Below are 25883 nucleotides of genomic sequence, written 5' to 3' on the forward strand. Positions count from 1 at the left end.
AAATAAATATGACATCCACCATAGCTATGTCTGAACACCAAAGAAAACCTTGTCCACCATGCTGGTTGAAGTATTGCTACATTGTTTATTGGGATCATAGGTAAAACATGGTTACTACAACTTCTCTTCAACAATTAAGCAATAACATGCTATACAACTCTGTTAAAGAAACGCTGAGCGATCGGTAAGTTATTAGTGGTATTAAAGTCGAATAAATACATATTTTCGTCACTACTGAGAATGCTTCTACTGTTGAACGGTCATGGTGTAATAATTGAATAAACGTGTATTGTGTTGCGTTGATAAAATGGTTTATGTTGAATAGATTCTCCAGTTTGGGCGAACAAGGCTTGCTTAATAGTTTTATTTTAACTATGTCAGTTATTGAGAAACTAATAACTTAATAATATAGTTCCAAACAACGTTTCTTAAGGTAAACATTGTTTCTTAAGTATTTGTTTCCGATCTGATAGATATGACTGGATCCAACTCAAAAGTCCTGGCACCATTCCTATTTTTTGCAATTTGAAGATTAATAATGGTATGTCGATTCGGTCAAATGCCTTACTGAAGTCAGTGTAGAGGGCTTCTACATGCTTGCCATTGTCCATTGCGTTGAGAATGAAAGATACAAATTCTAGCAGATTGGAAGATGTTGAGCGGCCTTTAAAAAAACCAAGCTGCCTACAAGTAATTTGGTTTTTTACCTGCTGGAAAATTTTGTCGTTTACGAGAGATTCGAAGAGTTTGGGGATACAGGAGATAATGGCAATTCCGCGATAGTTCCGAATGTCAGATTTTGTATCTGATTTGAAAACAGGCACCAAATATGAGGATTTATCACCAGATCATTTCTACACATCTTTGTGTTACTTTCATAACGCATTTTTTAATACGTCTAAAATTTACATGGTTGTCTTATTTTAATAGGGTAAATTCAGCTAACAACTAATAAATAGGAAATTCTCCAGACACCAAGCTAAAAATCAATGGTTATTCTAGTTAGCTAACATCAGGGGGAATAAATTCAACAATGATTCAGAACAATGGATAATTTATTTCAATTTTATAAACTGAAAAGTACAATTAAATATCAACTCAACAAAATCACATTACACGCTTTTCAGAAATCATTGCTCATCGCCTGATAAGCCACGAACTCACCCTGGCTCTCATCAATCTGCAGCTCCAGTGTGGGACCGGCCTTGGCCGGAACGAACACAATCCTGCCAAACTCCAGCGGAACCACCCCGAGGCCATCCGCCTTCATGGTAGCCTTACCGGAGCAAACCAACAGAATACATCCGTGCGGCCTGTTGGTCACGCTGTACTGGGAAACCCCCTTGGGGACCTTGATCTCCGCCACGGCAAAGTCCGGCACCGTCGGAATGAACGTTCTGGTGTGCGGTTGGTTGTCCCGATCCAGCTGGACCGGTTGGTAGAGCTTGTCCTCGGCTGGTGCGCCCTCGTAACTGACCAACCGCAGCAGGGTGTCCACGTCTTTGAACTTTGGGGTAAGTCCGGCTCGGACCACGTTGTCCGAACAGGCCATGCACTCGATACAGTCGCCGGAAATGTACGCGTGGGGAACGTTAGCTGCCAGGTAGATTGCCTGGCCGGGTTTCAGGTGCAGAACGTTGAGGAAGTAGATTGATAAGAGGCCCACATCGTTGGGGAAATCCTTGTGCAACTGTAGGAATAGATTATCTAGCTCGGATCGATCGAGCTTGGAGGTGATTTTTGCCACCATTCCGGATATGCATCGCTCCAGATCTTCAGGTTTACTGTGCATTAGCGACGCGTAGAGATTCTTTAGAGCTGCTTCTCCACCCGAAGCAAAGCTCCCGATTTTGTCCTTGCCGAGTAAGTTTTCGATCTCGGGCCAACTGGAGAGCAATCGGTGAATTTCTTCGTACGGTCGGAAACCACACATGGCTTGGAAATCCGTCAATGCGATTGCCAGCTCCGGTTTGTGGTTCGGGTCCTTGTATACATCGGGGAATTGGGCATGTAGCTTTTCAGCTTCTTCCTGAAATATAACAAATCATTTGAAATTTTCATATAAAGTACAACGAGGCAAGTATGGGTTAATAGAGCATGTGAAAAAATTTGTATATTTTAGGGAATAAGCATTGATGACCTTACATTTCGTAGTTGCTACTCCGTGATGGGTCGGAATAATCAAAACTGCACGGGGAACCAACAGAAGTAGCTTTTGTGTAGCATAGTAGCATCTTCAATTTACATTTTTGAGGGCTCCAAACTTAGAAATGTTAATAACGGCACCGGCCCCAACTTTACGGTCATCGGGGAAGGGAAGGAATGTTAGTGTGACGTTCATTGCTACTAGAGACCGAGATTAATTCTGGATCTCCAATGCCTTCATAGGAAGGTATTTTATTAGTGGGAGGGTTCAAAAGCATTATGATCAGGATTCACGTTGGTAAGTGATGCGATTCATGTAGCCTCAGTATAAAAAGTTATTTATCAATGCGTCGACATTGTATTGGTAATTGCGACAAATGATTAAAAACATATGTACGTGTATCTTATTTCAAATATAAAACGGGAGTAAGACTATATGCGGAAACGAATCACGGGCTACTTAGCCTTTAATGACTTTGGGGATACCCTAAACGCCTTGAAGTATGCAACGAATGTGTCATACATTTGAAATTATTGACTTCACTCGTGACTAAAGAAAAAAAGTAAGAGGTTGTTTCCGAGATACAACCGCCAAGTTGAGGTTGGATAACTTTAGCTTCTTCTATTTCATGGCTTGAGACCGTCATGAACTCATGAAAGATTTCTACTGATAAAAATCCAATCAATTTTCATACTATTTGTTGCATGTCAATTCTGACCTATTATGGAAATTGTGTGTTATTATTTGGTTGGTTCGGTTAACACTTCAACACCGATAAAATCGGTCGATGGAAGAAGAAGTATGAGCGGTAACTCTTGCTTCTCAAACAAATATTCCGGTCGAACGTTAGGTCCACGCATGATCGTTGCTTTAGTTAGTGCTTTAGATTGGTTGCTTTAGTGGGTTCCGAAGCCAGTTTGAGGTTGAAGTACTTCTCCATGAAGTCCGCGAACTCAATGTTCTCCACTTTGTGCTCAAATCAATGTTAAAGTTGCCAGTCACGATGATTGGCATGATCTCGTTTTGATACTCGAAGAAGTTCCGCACCATGAAGAACTTCTTCTGCTTCGTCTTGGTATCCGGGAAATGTAGAGGCAAATCTGCGATTCCAGAACTCGGCCGTCATGGTCCTTTAGGAAACAAGTGGCCTAGCTCATGTGCACCAAAATTGATGCATTCTGTAGTAAATGAACGTTGTTTGTCTTAAATACTGTGTGTAGTGAAGTTTTTTGTGTCAAAGAATGGTTATTTCTATGGGAATAATGCAAAATTCCAGAATCATGTTTTGTGTGTTGTTCAGGGGACACGGGAGACCGTGTTATTTTTCCTATCTTTCGTCTCACTCTAACAATCATCATCAAAACTTTGTGGAAGCAAATCTCGAGTTTTAGTGAACCGATGAAGCTGAAAATGTATCGGGTTGTGCACTACATATATAGAATCATAGTGATACATTTTTCGCATCGATATATGGAGTGGTTCTTGAGATTTGCTTCTTGAAATGGATAGGGTGATTATGATGATGTCCCGTGCGGCCTTAAAGGCATTCATAAACTTCTATTTATAAACAAGCATGTGGACATGGTGTTTGTAAAGATGCTTAACATGGCGTTTGTAATGATACTTAAAATATATCCCCAAAGCAGATTTTACTACCAAAATTCTCATCAATTTGCTCGTTTTATTGAAATAATTGAATTTCAGTTGAAAGTTAGGAAAATCCTTTGGAAATTGCCTACATTTAGGCGTTAATCGCTGTATTCTTGAAATTTAATTACTGATTATTTCCAAATATATTAGGTCATATGAATAAAACCAAGCAATTGCTCATGCTCAATCCGATCTGATCAAAGTAAATTCTCTGAGCATTTACTCAAAACCGTATGAATAAAATGATACTTTGCTCAGAGTATGTTCGAATTTCAAACATAGCTTTTACTCTGTCAAAAAAGTTGTTTATGTTTTGGCTATCAGAGTTTTACGGGGAAGTAGAATGCTAGCGGCGCAAATACCTAGGTAGTACCTAGTGCTTTTGCGGATTTTTGTAGTTTCCTGCCCGGCGAAACTTAACCGGGGAGAAACTAAAATTATACTGTGTCACCTGCAAGGACTGGAAATCGTAAATGAAGAACATCCAAGTGCTTATGCAGTGCACAACCGTGGTGGTAACTGGTTTGCGCCTAACGGTAAGTGTTGTGCACTTGTGTTATTCTGCAATTTAACTATTTACATCCCTCCCAATTAGCTCTCAACGGTGGATACTTAGCTACCGGAATTCAGCAGGATCCGTGCTAAAGGATGAACATATGCGTACCAAACGACTTTACCGATCGGAGTTCCTGCGGGTCTAATACCAGCGTTCAAACCCAACATCACCGTCAGAACTCAAATCGGCAGCAACTCAAGGAAGTGAAATGTTTATCAGTAGAATAGACCCAGCGAAAACTCTAGTGGTCTACCATCAATGGATCCTACATGCCACAGGCGACCGGTTTGAAAATCAGTAAAGGAGGAAAGGGAAAAGGCAAAGACATCGCAGTGAACTGCTCCAGTATGATTAGCGAAACATACTACGAAACAGTGGCACAAACGGACAGGACAGGCTTTTGGTTGAAATATGCCACGACCATTTCGGGATGTTTAATGTATTAAAATAAATCATAGTACCAGACTGAAATAGACGTTTTTTTTTATTTTTTAAATAAATTATTGATTATTCTTAGCATTTTTGGTTTACTTCGCCAGGGATTTTTTTAATTTTAAAAAGCTACAGCGCTCATATTTGGCCACAATATGCGTAATGTTAAAGTGCTTCTTTTTGCAAAGTTTCAGATAATTCAGCTGAAAAAAAACCTACCAAAGTGAATCATGGAAGTGCCCAAATAATGATTTAAACCTAGTTATCTCAAAATAAATTTAATCATGTATTCTTTGAAGAAATCATCGAAGATCCTTTAAGACGTTTCTTTAAAAATTTCCAACCCGCTTTCAAAAACTTTGGAGAGAAATTTCTAAGAAAGTACGTCTAGGAACTATCCAAGGAATCCCCAATAAACACTCAAATGTCTTTTTTAATTCCTACAGGAATTTTTTCAAAGATTCTTCTATAAACTGCTTCAAGAACCTTTCGAAAAGTTAAATAACCCTTCTGAATATGAATATAAAATTTCACTTATCACAGCTCGAAGATTTTTTCGAATTAATTCGATTAATTCGATTAATTAATTATTTTATTAATTAATTCGAAATTTCATGCAGCGATTACTTTAAAAAAAAACCTGACTTAATCCACCGATGGTGAGACTGAACCCTTCTTACATTTCCATACAGGTATGAGATAATTATTATTCATCATTCATTTGGAACCTTGTACCAGTACAGTGGGGATTCGCTCGTTGGGGTTCCGCTACATGGAATGACTCGATAGTTGGATGTTCGCTGGTTGGAAAATATTCCAACTAAAAGCACTCAAATGTCAACAGAAAATGTCAAACTGACGTCTGAGAATCGTCGCTTTGAAGTCTCCATATATAGAACAAATGCGAATGTATATGTGCGTTTTGTGGCGATTTGCTGTCCAGATGCGTTCGTGTGGAGCATTTTCACCAGCTGTCAGTCTTTCCTACTAACGGGTCGGATTCGCTAGATGGAAGGCAGTCGTGTTCCAACCAGTGAATCCCCGGTGTATAACTAAACTTTAGGATGTTGTGACTATGTTCTATCTGCCCTAATAGTTTAATGGTTTGCGAAAAAGTCCAGGAAACTGCACGTCAAAAGGCGGATATCGAACTTTATTAGTTTTCATACGCTTATTATCATAGTTTAAGAGGGTCTATAAACCCATGTTGCCATCCTGTAAAATAATATCGAAAAATGAAAAATTGATGTCCTAAAATGATTTTGCCAGCGATTTTTTTAAGATTTATGTGCAGGCTTAAATTAAAAAAAGAGGAATTTTAGAGATTTTTTGAAAATAATGATTTTTATCTCTGTAATTTATAATTCGATTGCTATATGGTTGTGAATGATGTCCGAGCTTTCAATCGACGAAAAAAGAGCTTAAATTGGATTAAAAATAGCTGAGAAATTGATCAAAATGTAAAAAAATGAATATTTCAGAGAATTTTTTTTCCAGTACTTTAGAAAATTCTTCCAATGATATCTCTGAAACTAGTAATCCGATTTCAATGAAAATTTGAAGGCTTATGATTGAATGTCAGAGTTTTCATTAGCCGATAAAAGAACTTAAATCGGTTCAAAAATGGCTGAGATATCGATCAAAATGCAGACAGTTGAAAATATTAGAATATGCTTTTTCTAGTACTTCACGATACTGTTTGAATCATAACTCTGTAACGAAATGTCCGATCGCAATGAAATTCAATAGCGTTCTATGGGAATGTTGTAGCTTTCTTTTAGAGCTAAAAGTGTTTAAATCGGTTGACAAACGGCTGAGATAATTGAGTGACATTTTTTGTAACACACACATACGCACACACATACACACACACATACACACACACGGACATGTGCTCAGTTTGTCGAGCTCTATCGATTGGTATATGAGACTTGGCCCTCCGGGCCTCGGATCAAAAGTCGATTTTTCAAGCGATCTTTATACCCTTCTTATGGTTGTAAGAAGGGTAAAAAAGGAATTCTTCAGTCAATTTAAGCATTGATGTTTCTAGATATTCTCCACAGCAGAATATTTGTTTTACATATCACAAGAATTCTTTTATAGCTACCTTTAGAAATTCATCGAAAGGTTCAAAAGCTCCTTTGAGGTGATAACCAAAGTTTTCATATTCTTCTAATATTCATTCTTGATATTCCTGAATTTCTCACATGATTGTTCCAGAAACTTATTTTCTCCACGATTTTCTTTTCTAGTGTTAGTCCAGGATTTTTTGAAGCATTTTTATAGATTCTTCCAGGCTTGTCCCATTAAGTTCTGCTAACTAAAATATAAAATGAATTTCAAGTATTTATACTGCAATTATTTCTGAATACACCAAACACATAACTTCAAGATTTTGTAAATAATTTTAAAAAGACACCTACACGTTAATGCTTCCAGTGGACGATTTGCCCTTTGAAGGAAGCACCACACTAGACAACGGACTAGCATGCAACGCCCAGTGGCACAATCGGAAAACATTCCTGACGAAAAGTTTTCCAGACTGAAGCGGGAATCGAACCCACACTCCTTGACACGATGTGGCTAAATGCTTGGTAACACTAATCACACAGCCACGAAGCTCACAAATTACTCAAACAATTTAATTGGGAATCCAGGAAACAGTAGAATGTTAAAAAATGATTTGAAGGAACCTGCTCGAGAATCTATTGAATTTCTGTAAAATTTCTTGAGGATACTCATAGAAGAATTCAAGAGGCACATTTGAAATTCCGTTTTCTAGTAGGTTTCTGTTCAATATTGGAAGTTTACTTTGCGGGTTATCTGAACGATTATTTGAGGGGATCCCTGATATTTATTCAATATGCATCTTCTGAAAATTCAATAAAAAGGCCCCTTGCATGGAAACAAACTGTTTGAAAACGATCTAAACTCTTGTTTCAACTGAGATGCATTAAAGTGAGCGTTCAATTGACTTTTATCGTCGAAACACTTCGGTCAATTTAATTTCTTTCAATTCAGATGCTTTCAACTAAATCGCTCAACTCAGTTGTCCTGTGTGAACTTAGCTGACCATTAAGATGAAGATAAATTGAAGCAAAACTTCATATTTTCAAAAACACAAATCTACAGAACCAGACAACGGTTTGTGCTGAAAACATAATCCACGCTGATTGTGGGCAATCGATCAAGTTTATAGCTTGAACGGTTGTTTACTTCTCTAGATTTGTGCTTTTGAAAATTTGAGGTTTGGCTTTCATGCATCTTCATCTTAATAATGCAAGACAATTTTGACGATTCATTAAACCCCATATGATAAGTATATTTGTATGAAAATAAAAAAATAATGTGTAGGTATTGCGCGTAAGAAATCTTAAACCTCCCTCCCCCATCAATTCTTACGTAGTTAATGAACGACACCTAAAGGGTTGTCCATAAACCAGGTGGTTATATATATAAGGAGGGGGGTGCCTGGTCAAATACCACTGTCCATACAAATTTTAAAATGTATGTATGGAAAAAAGATCACGAGTGGTAGGGTTCTTGAAATCGATATAAGTAACCAGGTGGTTTAGGGACATCCCCTAAAGACACCCACGTATCCCCTTCAGCGTTAAGGTGAAGATGAATCGAAGCCAAACATCAAATTTTCAAGAGCACGGATCTGGAGAACCAAACATCCGTTTAAGCTGAAAACTTAATCTATTGGTCAGCACCAGCAAGTGACCAATCGATTAAGTTTTCAGCTTAAAGCTAAGTATGCTGTTTCGCTCAAGAAAAGTAAGGAAATTCCTTGACTGAAAGGGTCAAGAAATTTCCTACAGAGAGCCCCCTTTGAAGTGACATTTCTTCTCAACTGCGTACTGTGATCAGAAAAAAGTGATTTTCTTGACCATTACTTGGGAGAAATTTTCCACGCATCGAGATAGGTGATTCCTTTTCTTGTCAGTAGCAAACCGGCCTTAAACGAGTATTCGGTTCTCCAGATCCGTGCTCTTGAAAATTTGAGGTCTGGCTTCGATTCATCTTCACCTTAAGAAATTTGGAAATGGGCGCATCCGTGTATTTAAAAGTACGTGACGCAAAAATGACTATTTTCAACAATTCTTCACCTCCACCGTATATCATAATTCGCAGAAATTACTGTTTTCGACACTTCCCCACCCATTCCGCCTGAATTTGTGAACTTATTTTGGATGTTGTTCAGTTTCCGAGTACCTACATCCGTCTTCTTTACAATTTTTAATCAAATGTTCACGCATGAAGTTTTCAAATGAGCATAGTCAGTAGGTGACTCAGGATTTTCTGAGCATCTACTCAGCTTTTACCGCTTTATTCATACGAATTCGGATGTTCGAAAAGTAAATGCTCAAGTACTCAGTTTTATCATATCAACTTGAGTAAATGCTCAAGAAAATTATCTGACAGATGGATTTGAGTAAAGTAAAAGCTTTTGCTCAGTTTATTCATACGACCTATTAGGTGATATGAATAAAACCGAGCATTTGCAACCTGGTTTGAGTAAAGTAAAGTGTCTGAGCATTTACTCAAATCCGTATGAATAAAGTGGTACTTTGCTCAGAGCAAGTTCGAATTTCGAACTTAGCTTTTACTTTGTCAAAAATTTTGTTTTTGTTTATGCTTTTTGATTTTTTTGCGAAAAATAAAAAGAATGCCAATGGTTCAATCAGTATGTAGTGGTTTGGCGAAAAAATAGTATGAAAGTGGAAAAGTTTGAGAAGTACCATTTACTGCCAGTTGCTGATGGAATCACACACCCCGGCGAAAAACAATTTTCAGCATCACACCTGCCGGGGAAGTGTCGGTGAGCGCAAAAAAAAAGGTCCGCCCGCAACGGTAAGTGTTTAGAACTTGGTGTTATTTCGTGATTTGATTATTTACTATCCATCCCAAACAGCCCTCATCGGTGAACAGTCGATTATCAAACCAGAAAGAGACGGTGCCCTCGGAACGGGCCTACGGAAATGGTACCCAAGTAAATGCCAAGCCTGTGGGGTGGATTAAATGCCACTGTCAACAAGCATCAGCACCAGAAAAACCACCATACACACACTGGACAAGGAAAAGCAGATCAAACTGGGGGCAACTAGCGGACAATTCGGCTTCTTGAGTGAATTCAATATGCCACAGGCTACCGGATTGAAGGACCATGACCCCACTGTCGCAATCCATAATTCCTGGCTGCTGAATAAATAAATAAACTGTGCTACAAACCCACTACAAATGTTGAAATTGTAAACAGTTTTCAAAGGTAGGCATGAAACAATTGTGCTTAGAGACCTTTCTAATAATATTTTTGAAGTTCACCAAATATATAGGAATCTGAGCATAATCTCAAAGAGAGAATCTATTAGTTTCACCAAGAACCCGTGACAGATTTAGCAAAAATCCGTACGTTTCTAAAGAACATTCCCAGATAAAAAAATCTTTCTGGCGTTACGTTACGAGAACTTGGCCTTTTCAGAAATGAACCAGCCTTTGGTTGAAGATCTCTCTAATAATCTAAAATTCAAATATTACTCAGTTAGTCATCCGTCTGAAAAGTCTTCCGGTCATCCTTTTTACCCTATTTACAAATATAAATATAACTTTCGTGCTTAGTTATTTTCAACTGAGCATGGTCAGTAGGTGACTCAGGATTTTCTGAGCATTTACTCAGCTTTTACCGCTTTATTCATACGAATTCGGATGTTCGAAAAGTAAATGCTCAAATGCTCAGTTTTATCATACCAACTTGAGTAAATGCTCAAGAAAATGATTTGACAGGTGGATTTGAGTAAAGTAAAAGCTTTTGCTCAGTTTATTCATACGACCTATTGTCTTGTTAAAAATTTGGTAAGCATATTCGGATTCAGGAGACTCAAATTAAGTTTGTAGAGTTCATTTCAAAACTAATAATAATCACATTCACAAGTGATCAATTTCACCCCTAAATGGGATCCCCTGATTTGTTATTTAAGAGATGATTTTGCTTTAGGTACATAAGCCAATAAGGATCATCGTCGTACTTGTTTCCCTGCATTTAGTTGTATGGTATCGATAATATATAAGAAAGCAAACCCGAAAAACCGTGAAAAAGATCAATTTCACCCGAAATTACGGTACATGTTAACTTCAAAACGTCAAAACCGTATTAACAGCAAGAAAAATGTGCTTTTCTATGAAAAATAAAACATGCCTCGATATTGACCAATTTTTCAATAGTTCAGTCATGAAAATCAATAGTTTTCATTATTGGCGTCGACTCGTAGAAAGATTTCCAATCGATTGGTGCAAGAATCTTGAAAATCTATCCGGGCGTTAGCAAGTTATTAACAGTCAAAATCTAACCACTTTTCGTGACGCGAGCCATTTTTCGTTTTTCGAAATTGTACCCCAGTATGCTGCCGTAAGACGTTATCCAACGTCAAAAAAATGCAAATCAGAAAAACCGAGGAAAACGATCAGTTTCGTCCAAAATTACGGTATAATCTTATTAATTGTAAAGTAAAACTTTTTTGATTTCAAGAACCCTATTTATAAGAATTCTTTTGCCCACTTGCCCCACTCTACCTTAACCAGTTCAGTTCCATACATACCTTGTTAGGGTGCACCTGAATGCTGAGTGCTTTCCGGATGCTCAGCACCTTGAACAGATAGGACAATTTATTCTGCCCCGCTCCAATATTTCCCACCAAATCCTTCTGAATGTAACCGCCCAGTTCTTCTCCACCACTCGCCTTGACCAGCGAAGGTCCACTACAGTGATCTCCCATCCAGAGTTCGGCGTACGGCTTCCCTTTTTCCGCCCTAAAGCTTCCATCGTTTGCCGATGCCAACTTGGCCACGTACGAATCCGTGTCCAACTTGCCCCAGTCGTAGTTCTTTACGTTTCCGATCAGCTCCATGATGAATCGTTTCGAATTCTAAGCTTCTTCCGAACTAAAACGACCCAAAACACAAACACTCGAAGTGATGAAATCGAATCGAAAAAGTGAAAGGGAGCAATAATCGAATGACCTCTGTTTGAACTCGGCGGCAGATAGAATTCGCGCCCAGCACCTTTCGCCACCCACTGGCTTCTGGCTTCTGCTGGGGCGATCGCAGTAACCGATGACGAGACGAATGATAAGGGGGTGGCGTCGTGTTGTTTTCGTTGACGTTCGGACCGGTGACGCCGTGCTGGCAATCTGGCGTTCGATGCTGTCAATGCTTGAATGTTGTGCTGTGAGTTGCAGTGCTGCCAAGATAAAAGCGCATAAATTCAGTATAGGAAAATATTGTCGCGCGCCCACCAAATCGGAACGCGCGTGTGGGACACGCGACGTTTGACTCGTTCCCGACATAACTGTCATAATGACATGTGTGCCGCTGCATTCTTACGATTTTTATGCACACAGCGCACTATTCAAATATTAGTCGCGACGCTTGGAGATTGAGAAAAAATATATTTAAAAAAAATGTTTGTCCTTATTTCTGTCGGATCCATAATATTTGATTTGAAATTTTAAGCAGGGTAGTTTTGAAGTTGTTGCACGGGAGAAAAATCCGAGGTAATATTTTAGCTTGTTGAAAGTGTACCTTTCTCTGTGGTGTACCTATGTTTGTTACAATCGAGCGCCCCTAGTATCAAAACAACATCTATGATAATTAGTACACCATGGTTATGTGTGTTATCGATTATTGTATTGTTTATGTTTATATTGATAATAAATCAGTCGTTTGTGTACAGTGGAAGCGTTCGATCGTTATTATTTTTGATCCGTAAGCCTCGGTGTTCCTCTCTCGATCCGCTGTTTATTGTGTCCACTGGTAGTTGATTTCAACATAGCTAACAACGCTCATTATTAAAACTATACAATGGAATCTCAGACCAATTTTCTACACTGTAAGATCAAAGTACTCTTTAAAGGGTAAAAAAGTACCCTCTTTGAGAGAAACTAGTTTAACTCATAAAAAGAGTAAAGGGCCTTTACTCATTAAAGAGTAGACGGCTTGTACGTCAAATCAACGAGTGAATTTTACCCATTACCCAAAAAATAGTTTTTGAGAAACAGAGTAAAATTTACCCTTTTTTCAATTATTAAATTGTAATAATTTTAATGTTCATTTTCGTGTATATAAAATCATCAGCTTCAAGACTCATAAATATAAGAGAGATTTATTTAATAAAAGATTTACATTAACAATTCTGATCCTATTTTCTTGTCAATCCATTCGTCAACAAGCTTAATGGGGCTGGTGCTCCTGGTAGTTTTATGCAGCGGGACATGTTACGGGATGTATTGGGCAGCAGTCGTTCTATAAAATATGTTATTGTTTGTTTAGATAAATGACGCGAAAAGGAAAGAAAACTAACCTACCTTCGACGTATCCGCATTTTTAAATGCTTATTCCTGTTATAATATTAACTAACTAAAAACAACAAACGCTGTTCCGTTGTCCTAATATGCAAAATTGCAAGAATTTTTTCACCCATTAAAGGGTAAATAGACGGAATATATACATGGGTATAAAATACCCTTTATTCGAAAAAAATAAAGTACCCTTTAATTGACGTTTCCATATATCAGCAAATAATGGGTATTTTTTCCACATTAAAGAGTAATGCCGAGTTTACAGTGTATGTTTACCATGATGTTTACGGTAAATTACTACGGCGGTGATTTACACTTGGTGGTAGGTCATTTGGCATAAAGTCGTTTGGCATAAAGCCGTTTGGCATAATGGTCATTTGGCATAATGGTCGTTTGGCATAATGGTCGTTTGGCATAATGGTCGTTTGGTGTGGTAGCTAGAGTTGATTAATTGAATAATCGATAAAATGAACAATACTCATTATTACTTCTTACATTTATTTAAGCGTGTAAGAATTGTCTTAGCGTGTTTGGTTCATTATAATATAGTCATTATATCGCATGAATCCTTTGAGCGTGCACAAGTGACAGCTCGAAGGAGAACAAGCGCGAAAGTGACTTGACAGTTTGTCGCGTGAAAAAGAGTCAGTTTAGTGAAGGATTTTGTGGCGAACGGATGTGTTGATTTGCACCCAACACATGTGTTCGGCTGATGGCAGAATCGGCCAAAATAAAGTGAGTGGTGGTTTCGGATACTACATTTGGCATAATAGTCGTTTGGCATAATGAGTCTGAAATCAAGTATTTTTGAAAATGACATTCGTCTATTCGTTTCTATTGCATTTTTCTGATGACATCAGTCTTGTTTTGGAGTCAATTGATACCAAATGACACCTTATTCAACAACCATATGTTCTTGAATAAACTGACTCATATAAGAAAAGTTATTGTCAATGGTATTTTATTATTTATCCCGAAATTACAGTTCTTCCAAATATTAATTCTTCTTTTGAAATTTTCTATTGGAATAATTTTTTGCACTGAAGTTTTTGATATATTTAGCACAAATTTACTCTTCTTTTGAACATTATATGTTTTTTTTTCTGAATATGATGTAATTATAGGTAAAAACCTAAATATGATGTAATTATAGGTATTAAAACTGTTGATTTAAAATTTAAATGAATTTCACCGTCTTTTATACATATGCTGTTCTTTGGAGCTATATTTTTCAGATATATTTTTTGTTTCCAACTGACAAAAGGGCGGCAATCAATAACATTGATCTGCTCAATATATAAACGAAAAATGATGTCGATTATTGCATATGGGTTGTGCTACTTTTCCCCGAATGTAGGTTCCCCGAATGCCCAGATAGCCGTAGTGGTAAACGCGCAGCTATTCAGCATGACCATGCTGAGGGTCGTGGGTTCGAATCCCGCTGGTCGAGGATCTTTTCGTAAAGGAAATTTTCTCGATTTCCCAGGACATAGAGTATCTTCGTACCTGCCACACGATATACACATGCAAAAATGGTCAATCGGAAAAGAAAGCTCTCAGTTAATAACTGTGGAAGTGCTCATAAGAACACTAATCTGAGAAGCAGGCTTTGTCCCAGTTGGGACGTAACGCCAGAAAGAAGTAGAAGAATCGTTTCACCGAATGCCAGTTCCCCGAATGCAAGTTCCCAGTATATCCCGTTTCCCCAAAATGTTTTTGGCACTCATAATTGCCGTACCCGTAACATTATAAATTTCAGGGTGGTGAACGACCTGGCCATCTAATATGCACCCTTCTTTATTTAATTGGCGATTCTTTCGAGTATTACCGTCCTCAGCATTTTTGCCAACATGTGTATAGCAAAGAATGACAGAATACCTCCTTCTTTCGATTGCTTGTCGTTCTTTCTTGTTCACCATCCAACTACTAAGGGGCTGTCCATTAATTATGTAAGGGTTTTTGGGGGGGGTTTCAGATTTCTTACGCGCCATACAATTTATTTTTAATTTTCATACAAAAAATCTTACCATGGGGGGGAGGGGGGGTTGAAAAACCCCGAAAATTGTCTTACATAATTAATGGATCGCCCCTAAAGACTATTATAGCACCTATTTTAACTGCACCACTTTTCGGGGAAACGGTCCATTCGGGGAAATGGCTTTCAGGGAAAAGAATCATTCGGAGAATCGACATTCAAAGAAACGACATTTGGGAAAAAGTAGCACAATCACTTCCTTGATTCTGAACGCAATTTGTGATGTCTATTCGTTTTATTATGCCGCAATAATTTTTAGCGCCTAATCTTCTATTGATTAAATCATAAATTTTGCCTTCTTTCAAAAACAGGCTGTTCTTTATAATTATACTGTTTAAATTTTAAATGTAAACCATTCCTCTATTTTGCTGTTTTATCAATTTTTTGGAAGACATGCTATTAGAATGATAATTGCTTTAGAACCTGCTAGTATTCAACTATTTATTTTTGCAAAAACATGATCTTCTTTAGAGATATGCTGGAAAAAATATTATTTCAACCACAAATTCTTCCTTCTTTTGATAATAGACGGTGTTTTTGATGGATACTTCCAAAATTAAATTCAATATTAATCCGTTCAAAAGATTTGCCACAAATATTTTTATTTAAAAATGTGTTGTTCATTTGAGTTACGCTGTGAGAAGATTTTTTATTTTGCGATTTTTTTTTTGGTTAGAGCCTGAAATATTTTGAAAATATATTTTCACTTTTCTTACCAAGTAATTTTGATCAAGTGTAACGTCCAAACTGGGACAGAACTTGATCTGCAGGCGAAATATTCTTTGAGCAGAACATACACCTCTCACGCCGAGAACCTGGGATCGAATCCCATCCCCGAGATAGTCACTTAAAAAAATTCAGTGACGACTTCCTTCGGAAGGGAAGTAAAGCCGTTGCTCCCGAGATGAACTAGCCCAGGGCTAAAAATCTCGTTTATAAAGATAGAAAAAAAAAAATCTTTGAGCGTTCCCTTTATTGATAACTGCAAAAATTCTTTGCTAATTTACTATTTTCAAATATGTTTATAGTAACAAGCTCAACGTACTCTATGTTCTGGGATATGTCACGAGTATTATTTAGTTATGCTCTCTGATGTCATAACAATTTTGACATTCACAGCTTGGAAAATCGCTGAACGAACACCACGCTTGTTGAGAACCTACCAACATTTTTGGCTATGAACTACGAGGTTCGAAAATGCCGATATTCATTCCAAGTCAATCATTATGCCAAACGGCCATTATGCCAAACGACCATTGTGCCAAATGACCATTATGCTAAACGACTTTATGCCAAACGGCTTTATGCCTAACGACTTTATGCCAAACGGGGTACAATCTTTTCACTTGCTGCTAATCATCGTAGTCGAGTTGCACTGTGAGGCAATGCTTGTATTTCAAACAATTTTTGTTGGAATAATTTTCTGCTCAGAAAGCGCGTTTTAAGGGACGAATAACCTTCGGGTTAAAGTCGGTTCCAGAATAAATATTTATTATTACGGTTGTTAAGAAAATTTTCCGGTTTGCGGTAGCCGCAGAGTTCTACCGCAGCTGTCAAAGTTCTACCGCAGGCTTCGAAATCATTCCATCATTGAAGCAAACAATTCAATCATAGTATGCTTGAAAGAGAAAACGCTATCAAAAATAGCAACAAACAACGATCATCAAGGCGGTATCTAAGGTATCATTGAAGCCTACTAATGATTCACCAGTGCAAATCAGTGATGTGACAGCTGCGGTAGCTTTTCGTTGCACCGTAAAACGGAAAGTTTTCCCTAAAATTGCAATATTGTGTTGGTTGTAGCCATTCAAACACCATAAAACCTATGAATCATAGGCGTAGGAACAGGGTAGCCTGCCCCCCTCCAGAATCATCTCCCCCCCCCCCTCACACTGGGACAGATGGCTATTTTCGACGGCCAAAACCTCTAGTACTCTGGATATGCATCCTAGAAGTTTGGTGTCTTCGACAAAGTATTTTGAAATAATTTGTACTGCATTTTGACTCCTTCGGAGTTAAAATTGATCTATATAAGTTAAAACTGATCTAGATCAGTTTCATCTTTCGATAGGAGTGTCCTAGCAAAAAACTTTCTTCTGCAAAGTTGTTCGTTGAGACATTTTTGATATTTCTTCCGAAAACACTTATACTCTATTACTGACATGGATGGCGCTATATGACACTTTAGTAAAAACAAGCAAAAAATAGATTTTGACCATTTTTTCATACAAAAAAATGTTAGAAAATAATTTATCTTCTAGTTTGTAAAGCTTAACAATAACAAAGTAAATTTACATCATTTACTAGCAAAGTTTCAAAATGTAATGATACTTATAGAAAAAAAAAACAGTTTAAAACCAGTGTTTTACAAAATTCTGAATAATTCGAGAAGCGGTAGATGTCGGCAACTAATTGTTTGTCTACGACTAGTCAAGAACATCAGATACATTGTCTATCTGACTTCGGTGAATTGCGCGACAACCGAAAGCTTAACCGTCCGGCTGTCAATCGATTGATTACTGTTAGAACTAGCTTCTTGTTTCTTTGTTCCCGTAACGCGGGTAGATCACCTTTTTGAGGTACGTTACGAGGTAAGATCTACCATATTGTACTCGTGTTGTATTTGTTCTTGTTAATACTGATAAGTTACGGTCGGAAGAGTATAAGAGAGTAACAAGTCACTAAAACCCACCTATTTGTCCTAGATGATGGGAGGTCGAAGAGGAAAAATGACTCATTCAGCATCAGGCTGGTTTCAATTCATGAGACAAGTTCTTTCCAAAATCAAGTGTTTATTTTTGAATATCTAAGAGGTAAATGATTCCGAATCAGCGGAGTTGCAGCCCTCATACATTCTAAACAAGCATCTTGTTTCAAGGAATCTAAATTATCTTATGAGATGAATCCTGTTCAGTTACAAAAAACGACTTTGAACCTTATGAGTAGAAGCAATAATTTGATACGCTAGAGTACCGTAATTTCGGGTGAAATTGATCACTTTTCACGGTTTTTCTTGTCTGATTTCTATAATGTTGACAATGCCAAACAACTGAATGCAGAAAAACAAGTATGAAGGTGAGCCTAATTGACTCAAGTACCGATATTTTCTAACAAATGTAATTTTAGTGCTAAAAAATATGTCTAAAATAAAAAATCGGGAGATCTCATTTCGGGGTGAAATTGATCACTTATCAATGCGATTATTGTTAGTTTTCAAAACAACTCTACATAATGAATTTGAGCTCCCTGAATCCGAATATGCTTGTCAAATTGTTAACAATACAATATTTATAGAAATAATGCATGTTTAAATTTCAAGAATAACGCAGAAAACGCCTAAATGTATGCAATTCCCTAAGGAATTTCCTGATATCTAACAGAAATTCCATTATTTCAACCAAATAAATGAATTGGTACGAGTTTTGGTTATGAAATCTAGTTTAGGGATATATCTTAAGTATCCTAACAAACTTTCAGGGTTATACCATGTCCAAATCCTTGTCTAGAACTAGAAGTTTATTGATGTTTGTCAATACTGCACCGTACAAGATTTTGAAATTTTACATTATTTTCATAGAAACGAACATTTTTTAACGCAAAAAACTTCACAACACACAATTTGGACATACTTACGACAAGCAACGTTCATTCACTGCGGGTTACATTATCTGTTTTTCAGCGCGGATTGAAAGGCTGTATTTCCGTTGATCAGCTTGAACTGAAATTATTATTTTATTAGTTACATATTTGACGTGGGGTCTATTTTGTAATTCGAGCGAATTCTCGTGACTCGTCTGAGGTCATTGTCGATCAAAGTAAGCATGCATATTTCAGATGTCACCCGTCGACTCCAATAGTAATCCAGTCACATAGAGTGACAACTGTCGATAAATTCGAGTGACAGAGCCAAGTCGAGCGAAATTTTTGGTCGACAGTGACTCCAGTCGAGTCGTTTTTGATCGACTCGACTTATAAAATAGGGCCCGTAGTCTTAGGAAATTAATCATACTATCTCACAATAATCAGTGCTGTTATATGCTTTTTGATTGGTTTCAACCCTGATATATTTGTAACTATTTAGATCGCAACTTTTGCCCCATATTCCGGACACTTGGAATCGAATTCCGGACAGCTCATGGAAATTATGAATAGAAAACTCAAATAGTCAATTGAAATTGTCATATTATTAAGGCGTCTAAGGCAGTTGAGCATTATAAATTTTCATAGACATCTGATTCAAACTAGCCTCGATAGTGAGAACTTTTGAAAGGCAAAAATAGAAACTCGTGTGGAATGTATCCCATAGGCACAAATAAGAGTGCCCAGAATTTGAATAAAAACGGTACGTCAAATAGTAGTTTACGCAACAAGTTGCAGAATGACGATTTTTACAGCACGAGTCGTACATTTATAGATAATTATGGATAATTAAGATGAGAGCTGTAAAAATCGAGTTCTGCAATGTAAAAATCGAGTTTTGAGATTTCTTAGAAGACCACTTGAGGGTATCAGAAATCATATCGCAAAGCATTCCCCATTATTTTACAATTTATGAATTGTTGTGTAATGATTCATTAGGCAACTAAAACAGTTGCGTAATGAAAAAAGCGTTGCGTAATGGATCATTACAGCACTGTTTTCAGTTGCGTAATGATTATTACCGCACTGTATAATTCAGTGCAGGAGAGTAGGCCGTTTCATGACAGATTGGCGGGATGAAAAACAGCCTGATGAGATGAGAAATTGAAAAAAAACTATTTTATGGATGCCTGCAGAAATTACGGGAATAATTTTTGGAAGAAATTTGGGTGGAATCTCAGAAATCCTTGAAAGTACTGTCTGAAGATGTTACATCCTGTGTCAATAACTGGCCCAGGGTCTCTACCAATCAAATTTTTGAAATTTGTACAATATGGGATTTTCCAAATTGGTCATGGAAATGCCACTCAGAAAAAATTGTGCTAAGAAGGGTTTTAAACTCCATTTTGCTAACTGTGAATGAAAAAGAAGGATGGATCCCAAGTAACCGTACAGCTGTATATAGTTGCATCAATATCACTTTATATGCTTCTATAAAATATGGCATATAAAGTCATACTGCATTACATGTCTCATTAATGCAGTATTAAAGTGGAAAAGGGCGCTATTAAAGTGTAAATACGGCTACATTTCCTAGCTCTATGTTAGCAATTGCTAAAGTATAGTTACGGCCTGTACCGTATAAAAGCTTTAGCCAAAGTGTATTTAATGCATGAAGAAAAGGATCAAAAATAGAAACACAAAACAATTTTTTTGTTCGTTGGATGTCAGGTCAGTGTTGCTTTTTTTGGTATGATTCATATGTGTATTTTGTTTACTTCCTTTGGTGGGATTTGAACCTAAATTAAATGTGTGATGTTTTCGATGACTCGTCGCGCCTATCCTCCGGACCATGAATGCTGCATGTCTTGGCCGGGAAAATTGTGCAACTTCAAGTAGCGCCCTTTCGTTGCCAGTGATAAATACTGTCGATTTCACTCCAAGTTGGACCGTCCCAAGTGTGTAAGCTCCTTCAAAGTGTGGAAGCAGCTCAGGGTTACGTCAAATCATGATGGTGTTTTTAGTGCACTTTTTCCTTGTGGTTCAAGGAACAAGTGTAACGAATACGTTTTAATGATCTGATGCACGTGTGCACCCTTATTTATCACACTTTTTTGCACTCTATAATTTTTGTGATAGTCCAATTTGGGGTGAAGTGTGCAATAAGTAAGTGGACACGACTGTTGCACTTCCAAGTTTACCACGGCTGTCGCTTTTTTGCTGTTGAGATTTTGTTTTGTTTTCATTGTGTGGGGCTAAATCTTCACGTTTTATGTATCGTTTTAGCGCCTCGGCATATTGAATCGTTGATAGCCGTGTGGTGTACGCACGGGCCTATCAATCGTAAGGTTTTTGGTTCAATTCCAGGTTGTTGTTTGTTTTTTTGTTTTCAAATTCTGGTTTCTCGTAATAAAAATCTACGAATTTCAACAAGATTTCTTGTGGCGAATTTTCATAAGGGATATTTAAGTATTTCTTTATCCTATTTGCCTGAGTGAGGGAAGGTTTGACGATAAATAGAGCAATGAAATCTTGCCATTTTTGTTGCGATGAAGCATTAAGTAAGATGATGCAATGAAGCATTGAATGGTGACCGTATATCACTCATTAATGCACATTTTATTGCTACAATAAAACAATGCTACATTGCATTCATAAATTGGAATTAAAGCATTACTGCACGCATATTGCAGAATAAAAGCAATGATGCATTGCACTCGTTGAATTAAAGTTAAAATACGGTAATACCTTAATGCTTGTGGTTACTTGGGATGTCTTCCATAGTTTTATGTTTTGTGCAAAAAGGGTGCAAATATTGTGTTTAATGATCGTTTTTGCGTAAAATTCGTGATTAATCTTTTATTACCCCACTTGACGGAAATCCTGGCTACGCCCATGGTGCGAAATGATTTTTTATTCATATATGAGCTCTATAGAACTCATAGGGATACTACAAAAATTTCAGGTGTTCCTACCAGAATAACGAGAATACGAGAATACTTACATAGAATACCATATTCATCATAAAAAATCAACACGCTGCCTCACGTGAGAAAATTGAGAGTTTCTCTCACTTATCGCTCTCTGTTACAATCATGAATCACAGCAAATTATGAACGTCTGTTTACAGTGACTCAATCTCATTTTCGTACGGGGCACTGTTTTCATATCAAGTTGGTATAAATCTATTAAATGGTGCATGGACTTCGAAATACTTTATCAATATTGAAGGTTATATGTGTCATCTATTGTCTGGCAATGACAAATTGTATTCATTTGCTTAAATCTTTGGAATAATGGAAAAGTATTGAGATTGTGTCTATAATTGACCCAATAGGGTCCTAAAGCCCTGTCCCAATTTTAGTGCCAAACGCTTAAGTTTAGGCCAAAAACACATGTTTACTCATTTTTTTTTATGTTTTTCGTTTGTTTGAGTCCAAAAAAAAATGTTTGTTTTTTTTAGATTTTGTCACACCCCTTGGCTTAAACTCATATTTTTGGGTGTATTTAGTTTTCCGTGTCCCTTTCGAAATGTCAGATAGGAACAACCCCAGTGCTAAAACTAAAACCCCTGTGGTGTTTTTGTCGACTAAGCGAACTTCAAACATGATCTTAAGTGTCAAGGTTCATTTATTGACCCAATTTTTAAATTGAAGTTTACATATGATAAAGCCGTTATTTGAGCGGGAAAAATTGCTAAAGTAGTTGCAGTAACATGCTTTTCCGTTTTATTAAATCAAAACAAGATTTCATTAAACATTTTAGGACCCTATTTCATATTCGCACACCTACACTGAAATGAATTTTATTGTAGAAACTACTGAATCCATGGTAAAATTAAGAACTGCACCAACCATTTTCAACCGACTACATTAATCTGTTAACTCTACCAAAACATAGTCAACATCACTACACAAGAAAATTTCTTCTGTTGATTTAACCAGAGTTGTAGTATTTTTGACTAGAAACATTCTTGATTTGAGAAGTTTAGCATCATACTTTTGACCACACTTTGTTGTACGGTGGGTGTCACGGATTGAAATACAATGCTTTGTAGTGGATGCTACTATGGACATGGTCAAATTTACTGCACTGCTCAGTGATTTTCACCAGATTATAGTAAACTTAACAGATTTTTGTAGTTGGTTGAAAATCGTTGGTGCAGTTCTTAATTCTACCATGGATTCGGTAGATTATACAACAAAATTTGTTTGCGTGTAACAAAAAAGAAATATACAGCTTTCAAAACTAATTTTTAATGGACTAGATGATTACTTATGCTCTTTGTTGTGTTGTTCAGATGCAGTAGAATACATTTGGAAAATTTAAAAGCGGACATATTTGAAACTTAAGTAAATTTAAGAAAAATACCAGTTTTCCCATGTTATTTGCTAAAATATTCGGTAAGTCGAACAATAAATTGCATTTTTTCAACATCACTTCCTTAAGAATGATAACTGCGAATATTGCACAAGTTTCAAAAAATTATAATCAGTTTTAGAGTAGCTAGGAGTGGATATCGACAACTTATACTTTTGAATCTTAGGTAGTATAACATTTATAACAAATCCAAAACCAAAAATTTTAGTCAATTTCTTTATGTTTGGCTCCTAAATGTATATACATAATCCATAGTTAATGTTCCTATCAAAACATTGCGTAATTATCATTTTTACATTTTACTACCAAACATGATTATAGAGATTTAAGGAATAAATATAATTGCCATAACCGCAACACAAACGTTTTTTAAAGTGATGAAAACAACAGGATACATTCTATTAAATTCAAGTTATTTTGTATTTTTCTTATAAAATCAATAAATTGCAAAATAGGGTGCTATTTTGAATATAATTTGAATATTATTTCAAAGATAATTGAATATTACGATGACATCAATTATGTGAAGGTATGTACAGCGTAGTTTAGGGTACTTTATTGTAAAACGTAGTTCGTAGTTCAAATTATTTTTACAGACAAATTTAAAATTAACATTTACCTGTTGTTTAGAATGAAAATTTGGTTTACATTGATTAAAAATATAATTTTAGAAGAGTTTTGAACTTATGGCACAACAATTTTCAGAACTCAAAAGGGATAAAAACTGTTTATGATTTTTGTAAACTATATATATTTCAACTAAATTTCTATCAGAGCTTACGAGTATAATCTATAGATTGGATCCAATGACAAAAATAAACGTTATTGTTCGAATTATAGGATTTAATAGCAAAAATCATTGGAAAATTGGCCTTTCTCATAACTTTAACCTAAATTTCATATTTGCCCACTAATAAATTGTCCAAATGTATTTCACTACATCTGAACATCATAATAAAGCATTTCAGTAATCAAATAGAGCTTCTAAATTTAGTTTTGAACGTTGTGCGTATGCATTTTGGTAGGTGTACGAATATGGAATTGGGTGGATTTTAGCTGGGTGCTGCGGACAGACTCGAAATGCTTGTCAAACGGGAGCCTAAGTGCCGGAGCCAAACATTTGAAATTGAGGTTATGTTTGTTTCGGATGAATGACTAATGAGAGTCAAGGAGTATTGTATTCTATCAAAATTAAAACCCAAAAAAGTTTTTGTTTACTTTTTCATATTTTACAAGTATAGTTTGAAAATCGATTTTTCTTGCATTTATGATTCTCATACTGATTTGTCTTTATAATTTATGGTTATCACGCTCGACATCATACAGCCATGCTGTCAACCGGCTGTCGAATTCTGATTTACGTGTTTTTATCGAAGCGTAATGCTACAAAGATTCATGTTCAGTGTTATCATTACTCCGAGCAAAAGAAGATGAGCATAAACTCTGATTCAATGTCTTCGTTTTTGTCTGGTTATTATCATAAAGTTTGAGCCACTTTGAGCGGAGAATAAAATCCGTCGGGAAGCGATAGAAACTCACATGATCCTTCCTGTTGCTCCTTCGGCAACCTTTAAGCGAGCATCGTATTGTAATCAACAAGTTAGTTATGAGTAAGAATAGAATAGATAGACAATAATCAACTTTCCGAAGATTTTCATATGATCATATCCATATTTCACTTGTAGTCGATCGAGTCCAAATGTAAACAAACTTTGAGAAAGTCATGGGTGTTTGAACACATTCAAGCTCTCCAGAGAGAGATCGGTGAGCAAAATTTTGAGAGCAGAGAACTTTGAATGACGTTTGAGGGACTAATGCGACAAACACAATTCGTCACAAGAAACATGTTTCAAGATTTGCTTGAAAATAAAAGGGGATTCAGTTCGCAGTACCCAGGATTTTAGACATCAATTCAATACTTTTCTATTAATCCAAACATGAATGTAAATGGAAACATTTTGTGATTGGCAAATAATAGATGACACCTGTTACCTTTAATGTGGATAAAGTATTTGTAGCTCAATACTTCATTTAATAGTTTTTTACTAACTTGATGTGGAAACAGTACAGGAGAATATGAAATTGGGCCACAGTATCATCTTCGGATACAGCTCTGATTAGATTGGAGGGATAACAATGTACGATAAAACCCATCAAAGCTAGCTCCAAACTGCTATTTCGCTGCTTTAGTTGCTACAACTTGCGAAACATTGCTGATCATGGACCGATACAAATGTGATGTGTTTATTCGTTTGCTTTGATCTTGCTTCGAAATCGAATGAAAACTAATTCTGCAATGCCTGGACATGGGACATTATTTTTAAGAAATAAACACGGAGAAAACCAAAAACCCATATTTGAGTATTTTTTAACTTACTTTTGAGTTATTTTTCTCTCCCTATTTCATTCGCTCCTTCTATGGTTGTCAGAGAGCGAAGAGCAAAACAACCCATAAACCGAACCTTTGTGCGTTACCTCAAATTTGAGTAAGTGGCACAGTACTGAAAGTTGAGTTATTTGATCTGCCGATTGAGTGAAAAGAACTTAGCCAGTAGGTATTTTTTCGCATGGCTGCAAATGAAAACAACTTCTACCCCATCAACTCAAAAATAGGTTAACGCACGAACCCCCGGAATTGAGTGGAATGAACTCACTTTTGAGTACTTCATTTTCTCCGTGAACACAAAAGTGACATTACGTATGTATGATGCATAATGGAGTTTCTTTCTATATTAACATACACCAAGC

General features: G+C 36.6%; 1 protein-coding gene across 1 annotated transcript; it reads right to left on the minus strand.

Annotated features, from left to right (window-relative positions):
• Positions 1-1037: 1037 nt before the first annotated feature.
• On the minus strand, positions 1038-11916 carry LOC5574331 (mannose-6-phosphate isomerase). Its single transcript, XM_001661314.2, has 2 exons — positions 11384-11916; positions 1038-2029 (listed from the first exon to the last, which is right to left on the minus strand). The coding sequence occupies exons 1-2, from the start codon at positions 11690-11692 to the stop codon at positions 1124-1126; spliced, it is 1215 nt and encodes a 404-aa protein (XP_001661364.1). The 5' UTR covers positions 11693-11916; the 3' UTR covers positions 1038-1123.
• Positions 11917-25883: the final 13967 nt, after the last annotated feature.

This window comes from Aedes aegypti, chromosome 1, assembly GCF_002204515.2.
Source record: "Aedes aegypti strain LVP_AGWG chromosome 1, AaegL5.0 Primary Assembly, whole genome shotgun sequence".
NCBI lineage: Eukaryota > Metazoa > Arthropoda > Insecta > Diptera > Culicidae > Aedes > Aedes aegypti.